At 40.4% G+C, this 22,606-nt stretch overlaps 4 protein-coding genes across 17 annotated transcripts in view; 3 read left to right on the top strand and 1 right to left on the bottom strand.

The window, feature by feature from the left end:
• Positions 1 to 3,895, bottom strand: part of arhgap39 (Rho GTPase activating protein 39) — a 51,537-nt gene extending 47,642 nt beyond the window's left edge. The window contains exon 1 of the mRNA XM_008338450.3: positions 65 to 3,895. Within this exon, the coding sequence (XP_008336672.1) occupies positions 65 to 75 (11 nt within the window). The 5' untranslated portion in view covers positions 76 to 3,895. The remainder of the gene's footprint in view (positions 1 to 64) is intronic.
• Positions 3,896 to 4,035: 140 nt separating this feature from the next.
• LOC103399827 (calreticulin-like) lies at positions 4,036 to 7,898 on the top strand. The gene is made up of 9 exons (XM_008338447.3): positions 4,036 to 4,244; positions 4,953 to 5,054; positions 5,188 to 5,391; positions 5,488 to 5,582; positions 5,670 to 5,879; positions 6,152 to 6,265; positions 6,410 to 6,553; positions 6,792 to 6,884; positions 7,028 to 7,898. Exons 1-9 carry the CDS (start codon positions 4,151 to 4,153, stop codon positions 7,244 to 7,246), a joined length of 1,275 nt encoding a protein of 424 aa, XP_008336669.1. The 5' UTR covers positions 4,036 to 4,150; the 3' UTR covers positions 7,247 to 7,898.
• Positions 7,899 to 8,600: 702 nt separating this feature from the next.
• rad23ab (RAD23 homolog A, nucleotide excision repair protein b) lies at positions 8,601 to 16,175 on the top strand. 2 transcript variants are annotated; one of them, XM_008338446.3, is made up of 10 exons: positions 8,601 to 8,865; positions 9,924 to 10,005; positions 10,318 to 10,397; positions 10,623 to 11,083; positions 11,205 to 11,251; positions 12,048 to 12,175; positions 12,255 to 12,420; positions 12,724 to 12,911; positions 12,985 to 13,155; positions 13,584 to 16,175. In XM_008338446.3, the coding sequence occupies exons 1-10, from the start codon at positions 8,797 to 8,799 to the stop codon at positions 13,695 to 13,697; spliced, it is 1,506 nt and encodes a 501-aa protein (XP_008336668.1). In that variant the 5' UTR covers positions 8,601 to 8,796; the 3' UTR covers positions 13,698 to 16,175. The 2 variants fall into 2 exon arrangements, with proteins under 2 accessions (XP_008336668.1, XP_024921786.1); XM_025066018.1 differs by lacking the exon at positions 9,924 to 10,005.
• Positions 16,176 to 16,836: 661 nt separating this feature from the next.
• The window catches only part of eps15l1a (epidermal growth factor receptor pathway substrate 15-like 1a), a 54,777-nt gene continuing 49,007 nt past the window's right edge, over positions 16,837 to 22,606 (top strand). For 6 of the 13 annotated variants that reach the window (XM_025065978.1, XM_025065972.1, XM_025065967.1 and 3 more), the window contains exons 1-12: positions 16,840 to 17,235; positions 18,320 to 18,361; positions 18,881 to 18,970; positions 19,607 to 19,654; positions 20,264 to 20,359; positions 20,519 to 20,587; positions 20,730 to 20,855; positions 20,933 to 20,992; positions 21,104 to 21,346; positions 21,443 to 21,600; positions 21,724 to 21,880; positions 22,353 to 22,415. In XM_025065978.1, coding sequence (XP_024921746.1) covers positions 17,209 to 17,235; positions 18,320 to 18,361; positions 18,881 to 18,970; positions 19,607 to 19,654; positions 20,264 to 20,359; positions 20,519 to 20,587; positions 20,730 to 20,855; positions 20,933 to 20,992; positions 21,104 to 21,346; positions 21,443 to 21,600; positions 21,724 to 21,880; positions 22,353 to 22,415 — 1,179 coding nt within the window. In that variant the 5' untranslated portion in view covers positions 16,840 to 17,208. Of the gene's footprint in view, positions 17,236 to 18,319; positions 18,362 to 18,880; positions 18,971 to 19,606; positions 19,655 to 20,263; positions 20,360 to 20,518; positions 20,588 to 20,729; positions 20,856 to 20,932; positions 20,993 to 21,103; positions 21,347 to 21,442; positions 21,601 to 21,723; positions 21,881 to 22,352; positions 22,416 to 22,606 lie in introns of all 13 variants that reach the window. The other 7 variants (XM_025065994.1, XM_025065986.1, XM_025065983.1 and 4 more) reach the window with 6 other exon arrangements.

Genomic DNA, 22,606 nt, shown 5'->3' with positions numbered 1-22,606 from the left:
CTCGCCGGCCCGGTGGCCCGCAACGGCCGGGAGGAGCAGGAAGGGCGGCCGCAGTCTCACTCACCTCTCCGCCATGTTCCCGTCGCTCCTTTTACAGCCAGCTCACAGTAAAATCCACACCGTCTCCCATGTTGCCCGAATTGCGGTCGCCGCAGTCTACGAGTCACCCGCTGCCACACCAGTGTCGAACCAACAGTGATGATACAATGTACTTCCTATTAAGATCTCCACAATAAAAGCCTCTAATATGTAGCGCAAAAGTGATCGTTCTTGGAATTCAGTCTTAAAACGAGACACGAGATGAGGATGAAGAAAATGTGATTTTATCGTTTCAGTGAGTGTTCTTTGGGAGTAATACATTGATCAGTTGTTTCTTAGCCATAATTGAAAGCCTAACCAGCAAACGGATATCAAACATCCTAAAACAAAGGATGTCTGATTCGAATAACAAAATCATGTTATGACAGGTCTAACTATTCACTTCACACTTTTAACAATTGGGGTTTAATACTTAAGATTTAATATCAGAGTTAACATTACACACATAAACACATAAACTGGGTTATGTGTTTGGATTTATGTCCATCAGATTGGTTGAGCTGCTAAAACTGTAAGAACATTCAAGAAAATGTCGATTTAAATGCATAATTGTTTTCACTTACATCTGCAAAGCATTAAATGTGGGGAATCAGTCAGAATTGTTTATTTTCTTTCATCACTTCATCACTAAATATTGTATATATTATTACTGTATTATTAACTCTCTGAGCAAATTATATATTTTCATTTTCAACAGAAGCCTCTACAACATGGTGGCCAAACTGTGTGCAATTGTTATTTCTTAAATAATTTAAATCTTGTTTATTCAATACATTATTGAAAGTAATAAAGAGAGGGTACTACGGTAGGCAAAGAATTGATGGTCAAAACACTGGTTTGAAGTGTGGGATCGGAATAATTACTAAAACAAAACTTTTTCTCTGAAAGTTACATTTTATAACTTCCGGTATAGTATGATCATACCGACGTTAACTTAACGAATGAAGGGAAAGGAGTAGGCTGCTGCTGGTTCCAGGTGGAGATGCGCTGTAAATGAAAAGGGCAGGAGACACATTGACCACACGTGTCAGCACTTTTATTGATTTATTTTCGCTGTCGGTGTGCGTGTGTGTGCATGCGCACACACGCACACACGCTGCGCTTCTTTAAGGATGGCATCTTTTTAGACATACACGTCCACGGACTCCAGCTCAGAGCCAGTCGTAGAAAAAGCAGCCGGGAGAAATGTCATGCAGGGCGCGCCAAGACTTGGGGAAAAAATTGAATTTTACCATTTTTATATTGAAACTAGTGACTACCATACAACTAATAGGAAAGCTGATTTTAAAAAAAAAAACTCTAATCCCTCTTCCCCCCACCTCCTTCTTCCATCTGATTAGTCTGTATCCGCTCTGGGGGAGGGTCCAGTTTCCTGACACGAGACCAAACGAACCACACTCAGTGCCATCTAGACCAGGTGAACTGACCAGGTGTCCCGCATTTGTTCAATTGCTCAATATTTGGACATGTTTTTGGGTCGTCCCTCAAAGGGACATATTAGTTGACTTAACTGAATGTGTCGTTGCCATCATGCAGTTATTGCAGTAACAGTTGTTGCAGTTGTAGGGGCCCTTGCAGTCCGTCAGTCTTGTTGACGCAGCCCTTGTGGTCAGATGCCGTCAGTGCATCCTTGCTCAGTGAGGTCAGTAGTAGTTGCGGTTGGCAGGGTTAATGTGGGCGAATCTATGTGAACATATGAAAACTTCAGAAGCTTCATTCACATATACCTCCTCTAACTGCACGGTATAGATGTAAGTAGTAAATACTGTATGATACAGATGTGTATTTATGTTTTTTAATGCTGAATATGTTGAATATTAAAAGTCTATGGAGCACGTTGTGAATACATTTACCTGTAGTTACAAGTGATCCTGTGACAAACAAACTGATCCTGTGACAAATTAAAACTTTTGAATTTTGAACCTTGCTAATACCTTGGACATTTACATAAAACATATAGTCTGTTTCTGCAGTGGAATTAACAAATACACCAAAATCATATTTTGAATATTTTAAGACAGGTTTGATTTTTTTTTTCTTCACTGTTTTGTCCACTGTGTTGTAATTTACCACTGGTACAACTAATTCATATATTTAGTCCTGTGACTGGGGCATGAACACTGTGCTGTGTGGGGCTGTTCTAGATGTTCTGTTCCTTCTTCTTGCCTTAATTCATTACTATGTGTCTGTTTACTTTGGCCGCTGTGAAACTGAGGGGCGGCACGTGTCACAGTTTTTGTTGTAACAGAAGAAACAAACACCTGAGGGCCACTATCAGCCACACCTTTTATAAATAACCTGAGTGAGACAGTAGAATCTGCAGCTTGGTAACAGCCTTAGAACAGCTGCAGGCTAAAGAGAAGTAGAAGAAGAAGAAGCTGATGCTGACACTGACTTCCCCCATCCATGTTATTCACTGTGCAATCACCTTACCCCTGCCTTAAAGGGCTAATTCAGGTTTGTTGAGTTGTGGTTGAACAGACTGAGATACTGATACACAGTCAGGGCCCACAGTATTGTCCATGCCCCCTAGCTTATCCTCTGGGAATTCTCAGGATAATGATATTTGTTCACAATAAATAATGATGGCTGCCAACAGGGACAGGACACGTCACCTGCATGGTTCTCAGCATAAAGAAAACATGTTCACTGTTTTATCTAACAGCTCTACTGTGTAGTACTCACCCACAGAAACACAAAAATAAATATTTTAAATGGCATGGACACAGCTGCTGCTGCTGCTCTGTCTTCTGGTGTATTTAAGTAATGTCTTTGAGGAACAGATTACAAACATACATCTGTCAATGACACATTTGAGCTGACAGTGGGATCAAATCTTTTTTCTTCTACACTAAAGAATTATGATCATTGTCAGTGTCCTGAGGATCGTGTAGACATTGGTATTATTTAGATATATAAGCTATATTGCATATTAAAAACACTGTAGTACCTTTTCCTTGTGTCACCAGCATTTCACTACGAGCATATTTTATACTTGTATAAAAAATACTCTGAACTTATACCACAAATAAAAGTCAACCAACGTACATTGTTTACTTTAATTCTGTGGAACTTTGCTACACTTTAAAAAAAACTTAAAGCTTCTGTTTATCAAAGCACTCAGCGTATTTTATTTGACAACATGTAAAAGAAGAAATGTAATTGTTTTATTTAAGAGAATTATAATTCGTTAAACATATTTGAGGGGAAATCACAGACTGTGGGGACTCTTTGTGGTTACTGTTGGTACTGCTGCCTGATTAAACCCCTAAATATGACTTTTATTCCATAACCCTACTCCCTGGTAGAGTGGTCTCTACTTTGACAGATGCAGAGGTTTGTTCGATGTTTTGTTTGTTGTTATTTGTCAAAAGGCATAACATGTAGGGTGGATGACAAAAAATATGTTTTTTGTGCACGTTACTTTTTTACTTCTAAACTAAGTTAACTAACTCCTACTAACTATGTTGGTGTTGTCATGCTTAATTTATAAATAAGTTAGTTGTGTTTCTTTTTATAGCTTTTTGCTGTTTTGGGCGATTGTTTAGCATTTTCTGAGCTCAATTACATTTACCTCTATGTTACTAAACTTTAGCTTTCAGGACTAACTGACTATGCTGTATGTTTCTATGCCTCTACTATTATAGAAAAATACAACATGTTCAATAACAATGGCGTCAATTTGCTAATAGTTTAGAATATAGTGTAAAAATGGAATCTTTACTACTTTCATTGTTTTTTTAAGTGTTTCCTGAACGCAACACAAGCCATACGTATCAATGAAATACCGGAAGAGTCCTTGTAATCTCCGCCCATTCTTCTCCGAAAACGTCCGATTTTATCCGAGCCGTTTCCGAAAAGTAACTCGTGGTCTCATTTCATTGGCGGGTAGCTGGTCCAATCACTTGCGGCCATCTGTGCAGGACTGGCTGCAGTCAGTGGCTGTTCTCGGATTACGTTTCCTCCGGTCTTTATTAGCTGGCCGCTCCTCGCTTCTGCCCTCTTCACCTCCGCCCGGTACCGGACAGCAGCTGCAGCAACCACCGCCGACATGAAGCTTCCCTTGGCCGTTGTGGTTGTTTTGGTCTGCATAGCTGTGACCATTGACGCCACCGTGTATTTCAGCGAGAAATTCGACGATGGAGGTAAAGTACAGACGAACCTACTGCCCTATAACTGTGTTTCTGTCAGTGACAGCGGCTGCTTCTGCTAAGTAACGTAATGAATACGTTTTTTGTTTAAACATGGAGTATATTAAGGAAATAATTAATTTAAAAATAACTTTACGGTTTGTCATCATGCAACCGTTGAAAGGCCCTGTGCACATATGTATATATATTTGCCCAGTGGTGAGACGTTGGCTCAACTCAAACCAGAAGTAGCCAAAAAGCTCCGACAAGGAAACCTCGTTTTCAAACTAAACGTTTGTCTTAAATGTGTTTTGTTAATAATTCATACGTTAACTTCCTTTGTTTCAGTCCACAGATGCTTTCACTTTTCTTATCGCACTGCCTGCACGTTTACGTGCCTTCACACGTTTCCTCAGTGAGCTAAAGTAGCTAGAATTAAAATTAACTTCTCAAACGATGGGAATCCGACCTAAGACAAACCATATGCAATCAGGGCTAGTACAAGAAAATATAATGTTAAGTTGAACCAGTCTGTCAACGAGTCAAGGTCGCCAAAAACACAAATTTCTGGTCTACTTGACTGAAATGCGTGACTGAGTTCCTGGAACTGTACTTGTTCAAGTGCCTGTAGAGGAAGTGCTTCTTAAGATCCATGTTGCTGCACACATTTGTGTAACACTACAGACCAGGCACTGACTAACCAGTTTGGTCACTGTGTTCCAGATGCATGGACGAGTCGCTGGGTCCAGTCAAAACACAAGTCCGACTATGGCGAATGGAAACTGACTGCTGGAAAGTTCTACGGAGATGCTGAAGCTGATAAAGGTGATGAAGACACAATATAGGATTTGGTCAAAATTGACATAGTAAAAATAAATCAATAAAAAGATTACATGCTCAAAAATAAAAACACATGGATTTGGAACGTCTCACTCATAACATCTTCTCACCCCTGTAGGTGTCCAGACCAGCCAGGATGCTCGCTTTTACGCCATGTCATCCCGCTTTGACTCTTTCAGCAATGAGGGGAAGCCCGTGGTCATCCAGTTTACTGTCAAACATGAGCAGAAGATCGACTGTGGTGGTGGATACGTCAAGGTGTTCCCCTCTGACCTAGATCAGACTGACATGCATGGAGACTCGCAGTATTACATCATGTTTGGTGGGGATCTTGTTCATTGTCAAATTCCGTTGTTTAAATTTTTAAAACCAAACTTCACTATAAATACTCAAACATTAACTTAACGAACATCCCCAGGCCCTGACATCTGTGGCTACAGCACCAAGAAGGTTCATGTCATCTTCAACTACAAGGGTCAGAACCACCTTGTCAAGAAAGACATCAAATGCAAGGTACAGTAGATCTGGGCTTTTGTCTTTTTGTTTAACATTACTATTTTTGTTTTTTATTTAAATTCACTATTATCCACCTCTCTACAGGACGATGAACTGACCCACCTGTACACACTGATTCTAAACCCAGACCAGACCTACGAGGTGAGGATCGACAATGAGAAAGTGGAGTCTGGGTCTCTGGAGGATGACTGGGACATGCTGCCTGCAAAAACGATCAAGGATCCTGAGGCCAAGAAGCCTAGTGACTGGGATGACAGATCCCAGATCGATGACCCCACTGACACCAAACCTGAGGTAGGAAACAAATTTAAGTCATTAATAGGGAACTGTACTTGACTAAATAACACTTCAGATTCTACCAAAGTTGATTTTATCAGAATTACCCCCCTTGTTAAAATATTTTCTGGACTACTTACTAAAAATAAATTAATGAATAAACCTCATGGCCACTCGGAGTAAAAGTACTTCTATTAGTACCACTATTCAGATAAAGTCCAATTCCTTTTTTTGGGTACACGTGTAATGAAATACTGTTGTTAATAATTGTGGTTGCTGTTTTGTTCCAGGACTGGGACAAGCCAGAGACCATTCCAGACCCTGATGCCAAGAAGCCTGATGACTGGGAAGACGACATGGACGGAGAATGGGAACCTCCCATGATCACCAACCCTGAATACAAGGTGAGTCACTAAGTGATAATAATGCCCAATCCAAATCTTGTAATTTTTGTCTAATAATACTCCAAGTCTGCTTATAAGTACCAGCAGTCGTCAGTTTAAATCCCATGTAATTTTATCTTATACTATGTGGCGTTGTGTCTGCAGGGAGAATGGAAACCCAAACTTATTGAAAACCCAGATTACAAGGGAGCCTGGGTTCACCCTGAGATTGATAATCCAGAGTACACTCATGATGCCACAATGTACAAGTTTGACAGCATTGGAGTTCTTGGTCTGGACCTGTGGCAGGTAATGATCTGTACCCATTTCCTAAAGCCCTGGGCTTCTGGTTAAAGCTCAACACTAGGTTCACTTTGTTGCCATTTATCCACCCTCTGCTTTGTTACTGGGTGTGTTTTTGTAGCGCATGAAGATGCATGCTCCGATTTCTGAAACATAGCATTACTATTGGAAATAGTGGGGGCACTGCACACACGTACAGTGATAATCTTGGCCATTGACTGAAGTCTTTGTTGTGTTTCCTTAGGTAAAATCTGGAACAATCTTCGACAACTTCATAATCACAGATGATGTAAAAGAAGCTGAGGACTTTGGCAAGGAAACATGGGGAGTCACAAAGGTAAGACTCGACACTGCGGCCGTCACTGTGTACAAAAAAGACAGAAGTCTGTTGAAAATACCGTGCAATAGGTGCAGATCTCCATCTGTCTCTTCTTGACAAGAATGTTGGTCCATGTTTTATAAACTCTGTTCCCACCATAGGGACCAGAGAAGAAGATGAAGGAGGAACAGGAGGACATGGAGAGGAAGCTGAGAGAGGAGGAGGAAAAGAGCAAAAAGAAGGATGATGAAGATGAAAATGATGAGGAAGACGATGAAGATGAGGAGGGTAATGAGGAAGATGAAGCGGAGCAGGGGGAGGAGGTAGAGGAGGACGCAGGAACAGAAGAGGAGGACACTAAACACAAGGATGAGTTGTAGAGTTGAGGAGCTGGTTGCTGGACTGCTGCTTTCTTCTTCTACTCTCCAGATTTCATTTGAAGATGATAGGAAGTTAGCGAGATGCCCTTTGGACTCTTTGATACGACAGCCTTTAAATCCAGGGCAGGGAAGCGGGGCAGATCAGATTTATTTTATAATGTGTTTTCTTGTTGCTTTCTGTTCTAGAAGGAAAAAGGGTTTAGTTGTTTATTTCCCCCTCTGTTTCTGTTGAATTTTCTAATTGAACATTTGTTTAACTCAGTCAATCCCATGATGTGTTTTCTTCCTGCAGTTACTTAAGAGATTTTTTTTGTTTGTTTTTCACAATGTTCTGTAAATCCAGGATGTGTGATATCTGGTTCATGCACTTTTTTTCTTCTCTCCTTTGTCATGCAGTTCTGTATTTTTTTAAAAATCAGTTGCCTTAATAATTTATTTTAATCATCATAAGTTTCCCTTAAAAAAATAAATAATGGGTGTGAGTTCGTCTGTGTGAGTGTGAGACTGCAGAAAACAAACTGTGATTTTTTTTTTAAACAATCCTTGTTTTTTTCACTCTTGTTTTCAGTGAGTGACTGTCCGGTCCGTGCACACAATTTTGAGTTAATGTGAATAAACTGAAGCTTCTTCGATTCTCCCTTTCCCCCCCAAAGTAGTTGTGATTCATTTATGATTAACATGTTTCAAAATTGCTATTATTCTCCTGTGTAAATATAATATGTTATTTTGTTTAACTTGTCATATTAGAAAAGTTAATTAATTTTATAAAACCAAAGTATTGCCAAATTAATACATGACAATGAAGTTGGCTGAAGGGCAAAAGTAAGGAAACCAAAAGAACAGCCAACAAAAAAAGCAACAGGCAATGTCAAATTCAGAGAAATGCTATACAAATGGCCAACGGTTAGTTAATAAAACAAGTGCATTGTAAATAATGCAACAAATTAGCCAAAAAAAAAAAACTAGAAAAGTATAGAGGACGTAGCTAGGAAATAGCCAAAACGCCAAATCTAATAATACCCTTAGTTACATATACCTACATACAATCCAAAAACAATTTTTAATGGTGTCAAATACATAATTAAAATAAAGAACCAATTTATCAGATATGCTATCAAAAATTATATTAGGAAATATTTAACCTTGTAAATTATATTACACGAAATACTAAATCGTTTCAAATAATTGAAGTAGAACAGTTTTAGCTGCACAAACAGTCATCGTTCGACCACTACTCGGTCCTTCGGGTTTCTCATCCTATTTGTACGGTTAATATTTAATATTAATAAAACTAACAATCTCCATCGCCTGGAGAGAAAGTTCCAACGGCCCTTGAACACAACAGCAATGTTGTGCATCATTTCCAGCGACAGATGGCGACCTTGCGCGGGCCTTCTGCCTACTGCGCCCCGCCGCACCGAGACAGCTGAGTCACACTCAGAGACAGAAACAGTGAGTGAGAAACATTACAGCGGCTCCAGTCGAGAAACAGTCGTGACCGCATTAAAGTAAAGTGTGGCCCCCGCTGCCCACCGACAGCACTACGCATCATGCTGACGATAACGCTGAAGACGCTCCAGCAGCAGACGTTTAAGATAGAGATCGACCCAGAAGCGATGGTGAGTAAAAAAAGTAGTTAACGGGGCTGGAGTAAACACAGTGAGGCCGCCGGGAGCCGCGCTACTATCGCTGCCGCTAGTGACTCATATTAGCTTACATTCAGACACGGCACATTGCATATGGTGACGACTTTGAAGCCTGTCTGTCGGCGCTGGTTTCTTCCTTTTAGTGTATACAATAAATGAGCTTGTACTTAAACGTTACACATACAGTGACTGACAAGTTTATTGTTTGGGTAGCTTCTTACAGTACGGTAGTTCATGCGAGGTAATATGGCAGCATGTCATTCCGTCAGACCGGAATTAAACGTGTTTTCTTTCAAAGTAATGGTCACATGGATTTAAGTCAATCCCCTACATGATAAGTTCATCGAAGTTGCAGCAAAATAAAAGTAAAACTAAATAAGATCGTTATTAGCATTAACATAGCAAACTTAATTGTCCTGGTACTGCTCTTTGGTCGCTCCGGCGTTTTACTTTGAAACGGAAAAGCGGAAGCGTTTGTACTGCGCTCTATCTAGACGTTGTTCTTGTTTTACTCTAACCATGAATGACGGTGCAATATTTGAAATCTCCTGTTTTCTGGATCTAGTGTGAACCACTGCAGTTAAACTGTTTTATATTATGCTATTGTATATATTAGTATACTCGAAGAGAAAATACTCTTCTGAAGCCTGTGCTTCAAAAAGTATACATTGGACTTTTTATTCCAACAGAACGAGCCCATTTTTGTTTTTATTTACACCAGGAGTGGGACAGTTTTAATGAGGCAGCCATATTGGATCACCATTTTCCATTATTATGCTGCCCACAAATTGGACATTTTGACATTTTAGGTTGGAGGTATATGCCTGAAGTGGTATGAGACCAACTCATGGAGTTAAAATTCATATCTCACCACCCCCCAAAAAAACAGGAACAAGGAGCTTATTTTGGTGCAGGGTGAGGCCCTTGACAAATACCAGATGTGCTCACCAGGTGACAGAAGTGTATTTGATTTTTTTTGTTTCAGTGAGCATCTGGTTGATATTAGATTATTGTGTGTCAACATTTGTTAGGTGAAAGCCCTTAAAGAGAAAATAGAGGAGGAAAGAGGAAAAGATGCATTTCCTGCTGCTGGACAAAAACTCATCTATGCAGGTGAGACAAAGAACTTTTAATACCCTTATAAAATTCAACACGAAAAAAAACAAACAAAACAAAAACCAAACAAGATTATGTGGAGGTTTATTTGACTGATCATTCAGTTTACAATATGCAGAAATTTCAACAAATGCTAGTTGGCATCTACTTGACCTTAAAGTGACAGTGTTATCATCTATCTTGTTTTGTCCATTACATTAAATTATCTAGTCGCATTGTAGTAAACAAATAAGAACACATTACATTTAAAGGTTTCATTTGGGTTTTTAATTAAATGTCTCGTCTCGTTTTTCATTTTTTGTTAAACAGGAAAAATCTTGAATGACGACTCTCTGCTCAAAGACTACAAAATAGATGAAAAGAATTTTGTGGTGGTCATGGTAACCAAGGTCAGTGTATACTACTTTATGAATATCACTGCTCTGCATCTCTGTGGTGGTGAATGCACAGGGTATTGATTATGTTGATGTGTTTGGACTTCAGTTGTTAGAACCAGAGTTTATTCATTTAAACTTGCTTGTTAAATAATTTCTGTGTAATCCTTTTCTGGTGTAATTAGGTATTGTGTCCAGACTCAATGTTGGCCAATGACTAACTGTCAAACTTTTTCTCAGCCTAAGGCAGCTCCTGCTCCAAAGGCAGCTCCCCAGCCAAACCCTGAGCCTGTTGCAGCTTCAGCACCAGCCTCCACCACAGCATCAGCCTCAGGTCCGGCACAGGCGGCTGCCACCACCACACAAACGGAGTCTGCACCCACACCTGCTCCACAGACTGTGCCTCTCTCTGAATCCCCATCTTCATCCCCAGTCCCAGAAAAATCAACCCCAGCTCCTTCAGAAGCAGCGCCAATGTCAACAGCAGCAGCTGTAGATCCAGACTCAAGTGGAGCCTCAGATCCAGCCCCAGATGCTGCTGCTGCTGCTCCTCCAGCATCTGCTGCTGCCCTAGCCCCTGAATCTGTTCAGACGGCCTCATTTGCTTCAGACACCCCGACTACGACTTCACAGCCAGAAGACAAACCCCGGGAAACCTCTGACAGTCAGCCCCCAGAACCGGAGCACTCTTCTGCTTCCAGGTCAGAGGACATATTCTGATTCAAGCAGCAAAACTCTTGACTGTTGTGTAGCCTCACTGTGCTTATATTGAGTCTAGCCTGATGTTTTGACGTCTTCTTTATCTCTTTTCCTGTCTCTCAGCCTTGTTGATGAACTAGGACTTCTTGAAGAAGCAGCATCAATACTGGGTAATGCTTTTTTTTGCAAACTTTTCTCACCCCACCTTTTTTCAACAATCACAGAAGTGTGACCATATATATTATATGTATGGTCGGGCAGAGGATAGTTTAAATTTGACCTTCCAAAATTATTTTGAAATATGTCCAAGATTGTCTAATGTAGTTAACACACATGATCTAGCATAGTGTGAAAATGTTTGATGGTAGTTTGCTGTTTTGTTGTTAGCAAGCAAACCAAATAACTGTACTGTGTGGACAGTGTTTCAAGCCTAAGAGTGGATTTCAAATTTAATGAAAGTGATTATAAATATGCTTCAGACTACCTAAAGCAGTAACCACATCTACCAGCAGGGGGAGGCTGAGCTCAGCTGTACTTTGGATGTCCAATAGACCAAAGGTCCCCAACCTTTTTCCGTGCCACGGACTGGTTAAATGTCTGAAATCTTTTTCATGGACCGGCCTTTAAGGTGTGAGGGATGAATACAACTAAATACATTTTTATAAATAAAACATTGTTCAGTCTCAGATAATAAATAAAACGGAAATGATCTAAGTTATGCATTCTTTCTGTGCTACCCGGTACCGATTCTGGTCTGCAGCTCAGGGGTTGAGAACCACTGCAATAGACCTAATTGTAAGAGAGAACAGAGACGCCCACTTGTTGCGTTTCTGATCCTCCTTAATCGACTCACAACAACTTCAAACGTATCAAACGTAGTTCCTTTAAAGGATGTTTTCTCTGTTCATTTAATACACTTTTAATTGGTGGTGTTAAACGTTTGTCCCTGCCATGCTGTGTCCACAGTGACCGGTGCAGCCTACGAAAACCTGGTGGCAGAGATCATGTCCATTGGTTACGAGCGGGAGCAGGTGGTGGCTGCGCTTAGGGCCAGTTACAACAACCCAGACCGAGCCGTGGAGTACCTCCTCATGGTGAGACTCGCTGTGACCAGCTGTGCTCTCAGCTCTGCTCCTCTCAGCTGTATGTGCAGTAACTGTTTATGTCCTGCAGGGGATTCCAGCAGAGGCCAGTGGTCTGCCCCCCCAGGAGCCAGTAAGACCCACTGCTCCTTCAAATCCTCCAAACCCTAGTACTACTACTACTACTACTACTACCACCAATACTACCACTACTGCACAGCAGCAGCCCCAGCAGCAGCCCCCTGCTGCCCCCAACAGTAAGAATATTTGTCTCTTGTCACATGTTGCGTTTACAAGGTGCAAAACATGTTAGCAGTTATAAATTGTGAGAAATTTCAGTAGCTGACATTAAGCAAAATTTATATCCAAATACAGTGGTAGCTCAGTTGTCGAACGCCTCCCTTTTCGAACAGTTTGGTTCACGAACAAAATATTTAACCAAAAATTCGTTATGTTATTATGTTATGTCTAATTTCTGTAGAAAGTTTGACCAAAACTGAGCAGATTCTAAAATCTGGAACTGAATAGTGAGTTTGAACCTTCCCTTTTGTCCTCTGCAGCGGGGTCTGTGCCAGCCTCCCAGCCTCCCTCTGCCGGTGGAGGCTCTGCTCCTCCTACGGGGAACCCTCTGGAGTTCCTGAGGAACCAGCCACAGTTCCAGCAGATGAGACAGATCATCCAGCAAAACCCGGCTCTTCTACCGGCCCTGCTGCAGCAGCTCGGCAGAGACAACCCACAGCTGCTGCAGGTACAGAACCAGCACCACCCACAGTGTACAGGTGAAGCAACTCCTCCGAGTGACTCCGTGCCTTCTGTTGCAGCAAATCACGCAGCACCAGGAGCAGTTTGTACAGATGCTGAATGAGCCCCGACCCGGAGACACAGGTGGAGACACGGGTGGAGAGGGGGCCGAGGCCGAGGCCGAGGCCCAGGGTTCACCACAGACTAACTACATCCAGGTCACCCCACAGGAGAAGGAGGCCATAGAGAGGGTCAGAGTCTTTTTATCTTCTGTTCAGTAATTTAGAATTGATTGTACTGGCAATATGAAATATGTGAAATGGAGTTTTTTTTAAAAACTGTAGGAAAACTGTGAGTACAGTAAACACACAATGATGTTACATGCTTAACATCAAGTTACTAAAATTGGAACAGAGTTTCTTACGCTTCTATTAAAAACACACAAACATAAACCAGGACCATTCAGGTTTTAGAGACTTAATGTACATTTCTGTGGTTGAAGACTAAATATAAAAAAAATATAAATATATATAAATATATAAATGTAAGATTTTGACAGTGTAATAGTTGGAGTAATGGTTTAAGTCGTAATGTTTACGACGTGGTTAATGCTCCAGGGAATGCACAATGTTAACATTCGTGTGTGTGTGTGTGTGTGTGTGTGTGTGCGCGCGCACAGTTAAAAGCACTGGGCTTCCCTGAAGGTTTAGTCATCCAGGCATATTTTGCCTGTGAGAAGAACGAGAATCTGGCTGCCAACTTCCTGCTACAGCAGACGTGGGATGACGAGTAGGCAAACATCACCTGACGCATCACTGTTGGACCGAGGGCCCTGTATTGGAAAACCGGGTTCAGGAGGAAAGGAGACATGAACAAGGGAAGGATGAACAACATTTTTTTCACACCATTTTGACTGTGGTCTGAAGGTGGAGGTGACGACATGGATTTGCTGTTAAAAGTGAGCTGCGCTGCCTGCTCTTCATTCTGCTGCTGAGAGGATGAGCTCCCACTGAGCTGTGTCCTCACTGCTGCCACATTACCGCCGCTGCTGCCGCTGATGCTCAGGCTGAGTCATCACACTGACAGAGGTCACATGACAGACACTGTTTGTGAGTGTGTATCACCTTCACACAGAACAACAGTGTGTCTGTGGTAAATATGTACAGCACGTGATTAGAACCCTTTTCTGTCTGACGTAACTGAGCATTACTGTGTTAAAATGTTTAAAAAAAGTGACAGGTCAGATTTTTGAAGAGTGGCTTTATGACAGGAAATCATTTCAAGACATTAAATCTGCGTAAAAAAAATCCATGTTAGGCCCCTCTTCAACAATCTCAGTAGAAGGCTGGAACTGTTCCAAAAACCAAATATGGAAGAGCAATGAGAAAGACCTCATACCTCATTTTTGAAATAACTTTGTTGTTTTCTCTTTTTTAATCTGATTGGACGTTTTCATCAGGTGACTTTTCTACAACAGCAGCTGAGATTATGTTGAGCATCTGTTCTTGTTCTCAAAATCCAGTCTACCAATCAGAAAAAGTTTTGAAAAACGTTGCCATATTTTCCTCTCTCTCTTTTGTTTTATTTCCTACCAGAAGTTAAAGATACTTTTATGTTCTAACAAACTAGGACTTCTTCACTGATCAGCAACAGGGACCGTTTATAACTGAATTTATCGTCTGAATTTGAACTTTCACTCTCATGTTTGAGCTTCAGATGACTCTTGACGACCCTGTTCCGTCAGTAAATGGCTAAATTCTATTTTTTGTGTTTCCTGTGAGAACTAATGTTTGCGTCGGTAGTCGGTTTAGTAGCTCAAACAGCCACACTTCAGAAAACATGACCTATCCCTTTAAAATTAAGGTACAGTAAATGTAGACTTTTATTTTGTTTGTTTTTTTTGTCCTGGGATGGGAAAACTGGTCACAATAATTTATTACTAAATTCTGTTGTCCAAACAAATACTACAACCATGAATTATTATTTTAAATACATTTACATTTTTAGACATAAAGATGTTTGTTGCGAACTCAATGTAATTTGGCCCTAAAATGTTTTTTTTTTTTATTTTGTCATGCCTTTGTAGTTATTCCCTGGGAGACTAGGGGTTATTATCTGACATTTAAAAATAATCAGAAAATTGGGACTGCCTTATATGAGCCTATTAACTTATGAAGGATGTAAAATGTGTATCTGTGTGTGTGCAGCGGTGGTGTGTCGTATGTGAGACCCGGTGCGCCCTCTCAGGCTTTTGTTGCTTCTGTTTGGGGTTTTTTTGGACATTAAGGAATGTGTTTTTGAAGTGCCACACTGCTGTGTACTCCCTCAGCTGTGTATTTCACTACTATAAGTATCCTTGTTAGTTTTCTCTCAGTATTTTCACAGACTCTGTTTTGATGCCAACGAAATTGGGTCCCCCATCAAATGCTGTACAAAGACCGTATATAAGAAGTGGATGTAGTGTAAGTGAACCCTCCCAAAACACAGCAAATATATATGCTTGTGTATATACAGTATATGTATATATGTGTATATATACATACACACGTATGTATGTGTGAAGCAACTTCCAAAATCTCAAGGTCACCTGTGCTCATGTCGGAGGCTTTGCTGTTTCCATCACACAGCTGTGTCCCTTTCTTATATCAGGTCTTTGTTCAAACCTCTCTTCTCTTCTATGCATTATGAAGCTGTCAGCTGATGCTACATCATGCCTTACTGGTAGAAAGCTTTTTTTTCTGTAGGTCTTACAGTTTACTGGAGTACTTTTGTTGTATTAACTTTACAGATGAGAAATTTTCATCACTGAACACCAGTCATCCACACTTGGACTAAAAAGGGAAATTTAGAAACAGAGCTGGAAGCCAAATTAAACAGACAGATGTTTATATTGACCATTAAGAGCATGTGCTTTGCTCCAGTTGCTTTTCTTCCTTTGGGTTCAACTGGAAACAATGGGGTGTGTCATCATTAAAAAAAAAAAAAATGTCAGGGGTATTTACCTGCAGGGGGCAGAGGCACTTTACTGTGACAGAAAAAATGCATATTGTTGGTTTGCATGGAGTGACCAGGTCACCAGTGTGATGTTTGCTCTGATCTTAGTTTGTCTGTTGTTTTGTTTTTTTGTTTGGGTTTATTCCTAAGAAAAGGATAATATTAGTATAACAGTGACATCATAATGACAAACTCCAGTGAAGTCAACGCTGGATAGATGTGAAGAAAAAAAAGTTTTGTTTCATCATTGTGTAAAATAAAGAGATTTTACAGAGTGGGTGAACTGAGGTGATGATTTATCCTGAATGATACAGGTGCAGATATCACATTTTCACTGTTGATGACCCAGGACAAACAGAAGACTAACGTAAGGAAGTCATTGGCTAAAAAAAACTGGACCCAGACACCACACGAGGCACAGATGAAGATTTCACCCCACACCTCCCTCCTGGATCATCACCATTACTAAGTGCAGACCAAGTACAGTACTGGTACTCAAACTTTCCATCAGTTGCACACCACCTTGTGATACACTTGTCACTCCGAGTACCAACAGTTTGACCATCATTTGAATACAGGTGTGAACCCTAATCTGCTCAAGGGTCCATGAAATATGAAACACCAGTATTGCTAAGCGACTCATAATTCTAACGGATCTCAGATTCCCGGTGCTATCACTAGAGGGAGCCCGAGTACCACCAGCGCTACATTGTATTAGTTTGAAAATCACTATTTTTAGTGGCTTAACGCAAATATTTAAAAAAAAAAATTTCTTGTGTCATTCTGAAACATGAATTATGTCTTAATCTTTCGGGTTTTTTGAAAAAAAAAAATAGACTAAAATATATATTATTAATTAATACCTGACCTCATTTGTAGTCCTGGTTTCAACTGAGGGAGAAAAGCACGATGTGTTCATTCTGTTTTAAACATACTGTACCTTTTAGAATTATGTAATTTTCTCAAGACCTTGAACTCGCCTTTGATGGTTGTTAAAATTTAGGGGGTGCGGCGGGGGGTGGGCTTCTGTATTTTTCATGATTGCTGAAGCCATCAGAGTTTTATAATGGTTTTCCACACCACTTTGCATCACTTTGGTTGCAGACCAAAGTGATCTACCTACATTGATAATATTTAATATATATTTAGCCATATGAGACAAATATACGTATATATACATTATATGTTGCCTAAATTCCTGCTNTTGGCTTGCAAACTTTTTGAGGAGGGCGGGATGCAGTTTTACCTGTGACCACCAGGGGGTAGCTGATCAGAAGGGGAGTGGGTGCGTTCCCGCAGCAACAGGGAAGATGGCAGCTCTCACATCACTCACCCAGGTAATGATGCAGCTTTTGTGGTTTACTCACTTCTACTGTGGACGCAATGAGCTATTTTGGGTGTTGGTCCTGTAGTTGTGTTTTTAAAAGTGTATTTAAAATGTTAAAGCACCTCTTAGCGAGTTGCAACAGAAAATGCAGCGGAGGCCCACTGCGGTTACATTACCGTTAGATAGCGGACTCGTTAGCCGAGGTTGCTTTTTGCTAAGCTAAGCTAAGCTATGGAGTTATTTCTCTACAAGCATAGCAAATACATGTTCGACTTTGTGGTAATGTAATGCTCACTTACGTTGACGTAAAAAGGGAGAGACTGACCCGCAGACATTTGTGTGACATAGAAGGAAAAAGTAATTGTGTTAGCGGTCAGAGCTAGTAGAGCTAGCAGAGCGTTAGCTTAGCTTTAGCCTGGACCATAGATACTGAACAGAGAGTGATGATGATGGAGAGAAGGCCACAGAACACACCGATAGATGACCACTTCATTAAAGCGACATCACTAATACTAGTGAATAAATAACATTCTTACATACACGAATGAATAGATGCATACTTTCATCTATAAATCTTAAGGGAACATTGGTTACTATTTACACGACTTAGAAGAAGAATAAAGCTGAAGGAAATTACATTTAGCTTGCTGGTAAATGCAATTAAATTAGCCAGTATAATGGAACTGAAAACAAAGAAGTCATTAATAAGGGAGCCTTGTATTGTATATGAAAACACTTACTGAAAGAAACATATTTAATTGTTGTTTCACAATCCAACTATATTTAATATCAGTAATGTTGTTTAACGTTGGGATTTTATTCCCGTTCAGATTTAATTTGTTTCTCTCTCACATGGGCATCGTATACCTAGTTGATTTTGGTCATATGTAACAGGTTATATTTTATATTTATTTATTTTATAGGTATATGTTGTTTCACTATCTGATTTGGTCTGACTTATTTCTGTGTAACCAAACATAATGGATCTAATGCTGACTATATACAATTCCAACATCAATCACTGCAATGAAAAAAAAAGAAATAAAAATAAACTCAAACAAATGTTGTTGTTCTGTCCTTCCTCTCTGCCCCAGTTGTCAAGTGGGAACCCTGTGTATGAAAGTTTTTACAGACAGGTAAGATGAATAAACAGATCAATGTTGCTGCATTATTACAAAATAAGAGAGATTAGGTTATATTAAAAGTAATTTGCTGTTGTCTCACTGGGTATTTAAGATAAAACAAATGGGGTTCACTAGAACATCTCTAGTCTTAAGCTATATCTTTCATTTCAAGACAATCCTAGCTTCCCACCGCATCAACATACTTAACTAGCTTAATCAAGGCTAACATAAACAGATAATAATAAATCACTCTTGAAATTAACCATTGTGCTTTGGGCTGTAAATCAATAATGTCTTGTGTCCAAAAAATGTGAACACAGCCAGATAATGTAATCACAATCAGAGATTCTGCTCATTGTCAGACTGATTTGAACAATCTGACTTTTGACACTGACTGTGACTTAAACGTTGTCATTGGCTCTCAACAAATCTAATATCACTCCTCCATGCAACCAAAACCCAAACTATTCTTTTAATCCAAAGCAAACCGTACACTTTGTGACAGCACTGAAACTTTGTTTCTGCTCCAAGGTTGATCCTGGAAACACGGGGAGAGTTGGACCAACAGAAGCTGCCTTGTTCCTAAAAAAGTCCGGACTACCAGACATTACACTGGGAAGGGTAAGCGGTAAATGCTCACCCAGACATGAGTGTGTGATTTATTTAACACTGCATTTATCTTATTTTATCTGATTTAATTTATTATATTATTATATTTTAAATATTGTTTTTGTTAATATCTTTTGATCAGTGGTTTGTAAGTGAAAGAGATCTGTTGGAGTTTAAATTTCACATTTTTAAAATGTGTGTAGAAGTTCTATTTTTTATTTTTTTAAAAAGGTCCATAGTTTCTCTTAAAATATTTGGTCTAGATTTCAATCAACTTCACCTCCTGTCTCTTTGTCAATTATATGACATGGACAAACACATTGAGTGCCATGTTTGTTTTCTTTGGGTGTAGAATTTCCTTTAAAGGTTAAAGAGTAAAATAATAAGAGAGCAGCCCTTTATTTAAGTCAAGCCAGTAGAGGGCAGGCTTGTCCTTCAGGAAATTTTGAGGCGCAAAGTAAATATCATCCTAATGTGAGGCAGTCAGGCAGTGCTTATTATAATCAGTGAAGAGTAAAATCTGCAGTGTTAGAGTTTTAAAAGACTAAGTAAACCTTTCTTGCTCTTTGTCTGCTTTGTCTTTGTCTTTGTTACAACCTAATAATTGCAGGGAAAAACAATGTTACAGCACACTTTTTTCTCTTTCAGATTTGGGATTTGGCCGACCCTGATGGAAAAGGCTACCTGGACAAACAGGTGATGGAAAGTTCCCTCCACTGCAGCTGAGTCAGGAACAGTTAATTACAGAATAATAACGTAGGAAAAAGCAATGCATCATTTTAATTACAACTTTCTCAGTCTCCTCATTCCTGGCAGTACACAAAACACCAGTATAGTTTTTTTGTCACTCGAACGACATCAGCATTTAATGCAGCTACAACAGTTCTGGGTCAGATAAACAGCCCACCAGATGACAGGCTTCAGAGCCAAAAGTCTGTTAAAGTTGAAATGTTGAAGATAATAGCTGTAATTGTCCTGTGGATTTACCAGTGTGACTTGACATTGATTCAATCCTCGGGCAAAATTACGATTTGAAAGATGATTCTGCCAGTTGTTTCCAATCTCTCCAAATTACAAAACCTTTTATTAATAAAATTTTTTTTAATGTCAGCCCACCATGTATGTCTTTGTGTTTTTGGTCACAATGATGCATTCACACCAATTGCTCTAGCTCCAACAGAAACCACCGTTAGCATCTGCAGAGAATCTGGATTTTTATTTCTACTTCAATATCGGTTTGTTTCTACATTTTTTCACTACTTTGTGTACTTATGTTATCTCTCTCTTTCTCACTCACTCACTAAGGGTTTTTATGTGGCTCTGCGGCTGGTGGCCTGTGCTCAGAGTGGACAGGAAGTCAGTCTGTCCAGCCTCAACCTCACAGTCCCTGCCCCCAAGTTTGTGAGTTTGGTTTCTGATATTAAGTCTGTGTGTATACCTTACATACCATAGTACTATATTAGTGTAGCCTTGGTTCTGGTGTAGTTTGTTCTTTGTTCTAAATATATCAACAGCTCAGTGATACAACAGACGTCTGTGTGTGTGTGTGTGTGATTACAGAAGGACACCAACAGTCCATCTCTGAGCAGTACAACTTCTGTCCCTACAGAATTACACTGGGCTGTCAGGGTACGTAATGCAGACACACACACGTTTTAATGAGATGTCGTCAAGTGAAAGTTATAGACCTGGTGGGCTTTAACGATACAGTTACACCAACACTTCATTGAACTGCACTGATCCAACCTACATGATTTTGTTCCTCTTGTAGCCAGAAGAGAAGAGTAAATTTGATGGAATCTTTGAAAGTTTGGCTCCTGTCAACGGCCTCCTGTCTGGTGACAAGGTGAAACCAGTCCTCATTAACTCCAAACTACCTCTGGACGTCCTCGGGAAGGTATTAATTCAACCTAATTAATGAGTACGGTCAGAGACTAAAACTCTATAATATAGTGAATTTCATGTGACTGTTAGGTTTGGGACCTGAGTGACATTGACAAAGATGGTCATCTGGACAGAGATGAGTTTGCAGTGGTGAGTTGTATCATCTTTTTTGGTGTTGGATGAAGTGAATGAATTGTTAAATGAACACCTGCTTGTCATGATGCCACTCTGTATGTGACGGCCTTCTGGTGTGCTCTCCAGGCCATGCACCTGGTCTACAGAGCCCTGGAGAAGGAGCCTGTCCCTGCACTCCTACCTTCTGCCCTCATCCCTCCGTCCAAGAGGAAGAAAAGCCTGGGCTCAGTGACGACCTCTGTGCCTGGACTCCCAGCCAGTCCTCCACCTCCAAAAGACTCGTTGCGCTCCACCCCCTCCCACGGCAGCATGAACTCCCTCAACAGCACAGGCAGTCTGTCACCCAAACACACACTCAAGTCTGGACAGGTACATTTGGGCATCATCCATGATTTTCTTTCTTTTTTTTCTTTTTACCAAGAGAGAGAACACAGCATCTCATGTTGTCTTTTCTCTCCGTGACAGCACACATTGAACTGGGTCGTCCCGGCATCAGACCGCAGTCGCTATGATGACATCTTCCTGAAGACAGACGCGGACATGGATGGTTTCGTGAGTGGACATGAAGTGAAAGACATCTTCATGCAGTCTGGACTTGCTCAGAATGTCCTTGCCCATATATGGTAGGCGTTAAATCTGGCTCTCATCCATGCTTCATTGATAAACATCTGAGTCTGATGTATGTTGTATTCAATAATACTTTTCTAAGTTAGTCTCCTGTGTCTCGTGTCCTCTGTGTCCTGCAGGGCTCTGGCCGACACACGGCAGATTGGAAAACTGACCAGGGAACAGTTTTCTCTGGCTATGCATCTCATCCAACAGAAAGTCAGCAAAGGTCTCGACCCTCCACAGGCTCTGACTGCTGACATGATCCCGCCCTCAGAGAGAGGAACCCCTGTACCAGTAGGTCTTTCTTTATCACACACAGATACACACATACACTGATCAATTAAATCTGTCTGTGACTCATAACATGTAAATTGCACAAATTGTGAGTGAAAGTGCTTTATACATGTGTTTCTGTTGCCTCCCTGTCTTCAATTGACAATATTGAAGCACAGCTCTGCTTTCCATGACCCATGGGTTTGTGAATTGTTGGCTCATCCCTAAGAGTACCTGTAGTCTGAGAGTCCGCCCCTTGTTTCCCTACTGAATCAATGCTGTAATCTCTAATCTCTACTCGTAGATTTAGTCTTTTCTTGCTTTATCTCACATTTCTTCTCTTGAAAGCATGGTGTATCACTAACATCAGATGACAAAAAGGAAAAAAAATCTACCCGTTATTGAACAAAGAGAGTTCAGTGTCTTTGTTCAGCGACTGCTGCTGTTTTCCTGCTGGCTCTCAGTAACTGAGTGCTTTCCTCTGTGGCTGTAGAACATGTCTGGATACATGACTCCAGTGGGCTCAGAAATGGCTGCTCTGTCTGATATGAGAAGGGTGAGTCATGTTACCGTTGGCATGTTTGCTTATTAAAGTATTGAGTTTTTTTGCTACAAACTTCTTTCTTCTGACCTGTTTTTACCAGTGGGATTGTTTTTCTTGTCTTTTATCACATTTGTTCTGCCACCTGTTTTCTGTCTCATTTTAACCTGTGCTGCTAATGTTTCCTCCCCCCCCTCGGTTTTCAG

The sequence above is a fragment of the Cynoglossus semilaevis genome, chromosome 2 (assembly GCF_000523025.1).
Source record: "Cynoglossus semilaevis isolate Cse_v1.0 chromosome 2, Cse_v1.0, whole genome shotgun sequence".
NCBI lineage: Eukaryota > Metazoa > Chordata > Actinopteri > Pleuronectiformes > Cynoglossidae > Cynoglossus > Cynoglossus semilaevis.
The sequence above is the reverse complement of the archived record's forward strand: the minus strand, read 5'-3'. Positions and strand labels throughout refer to the sequence as shown.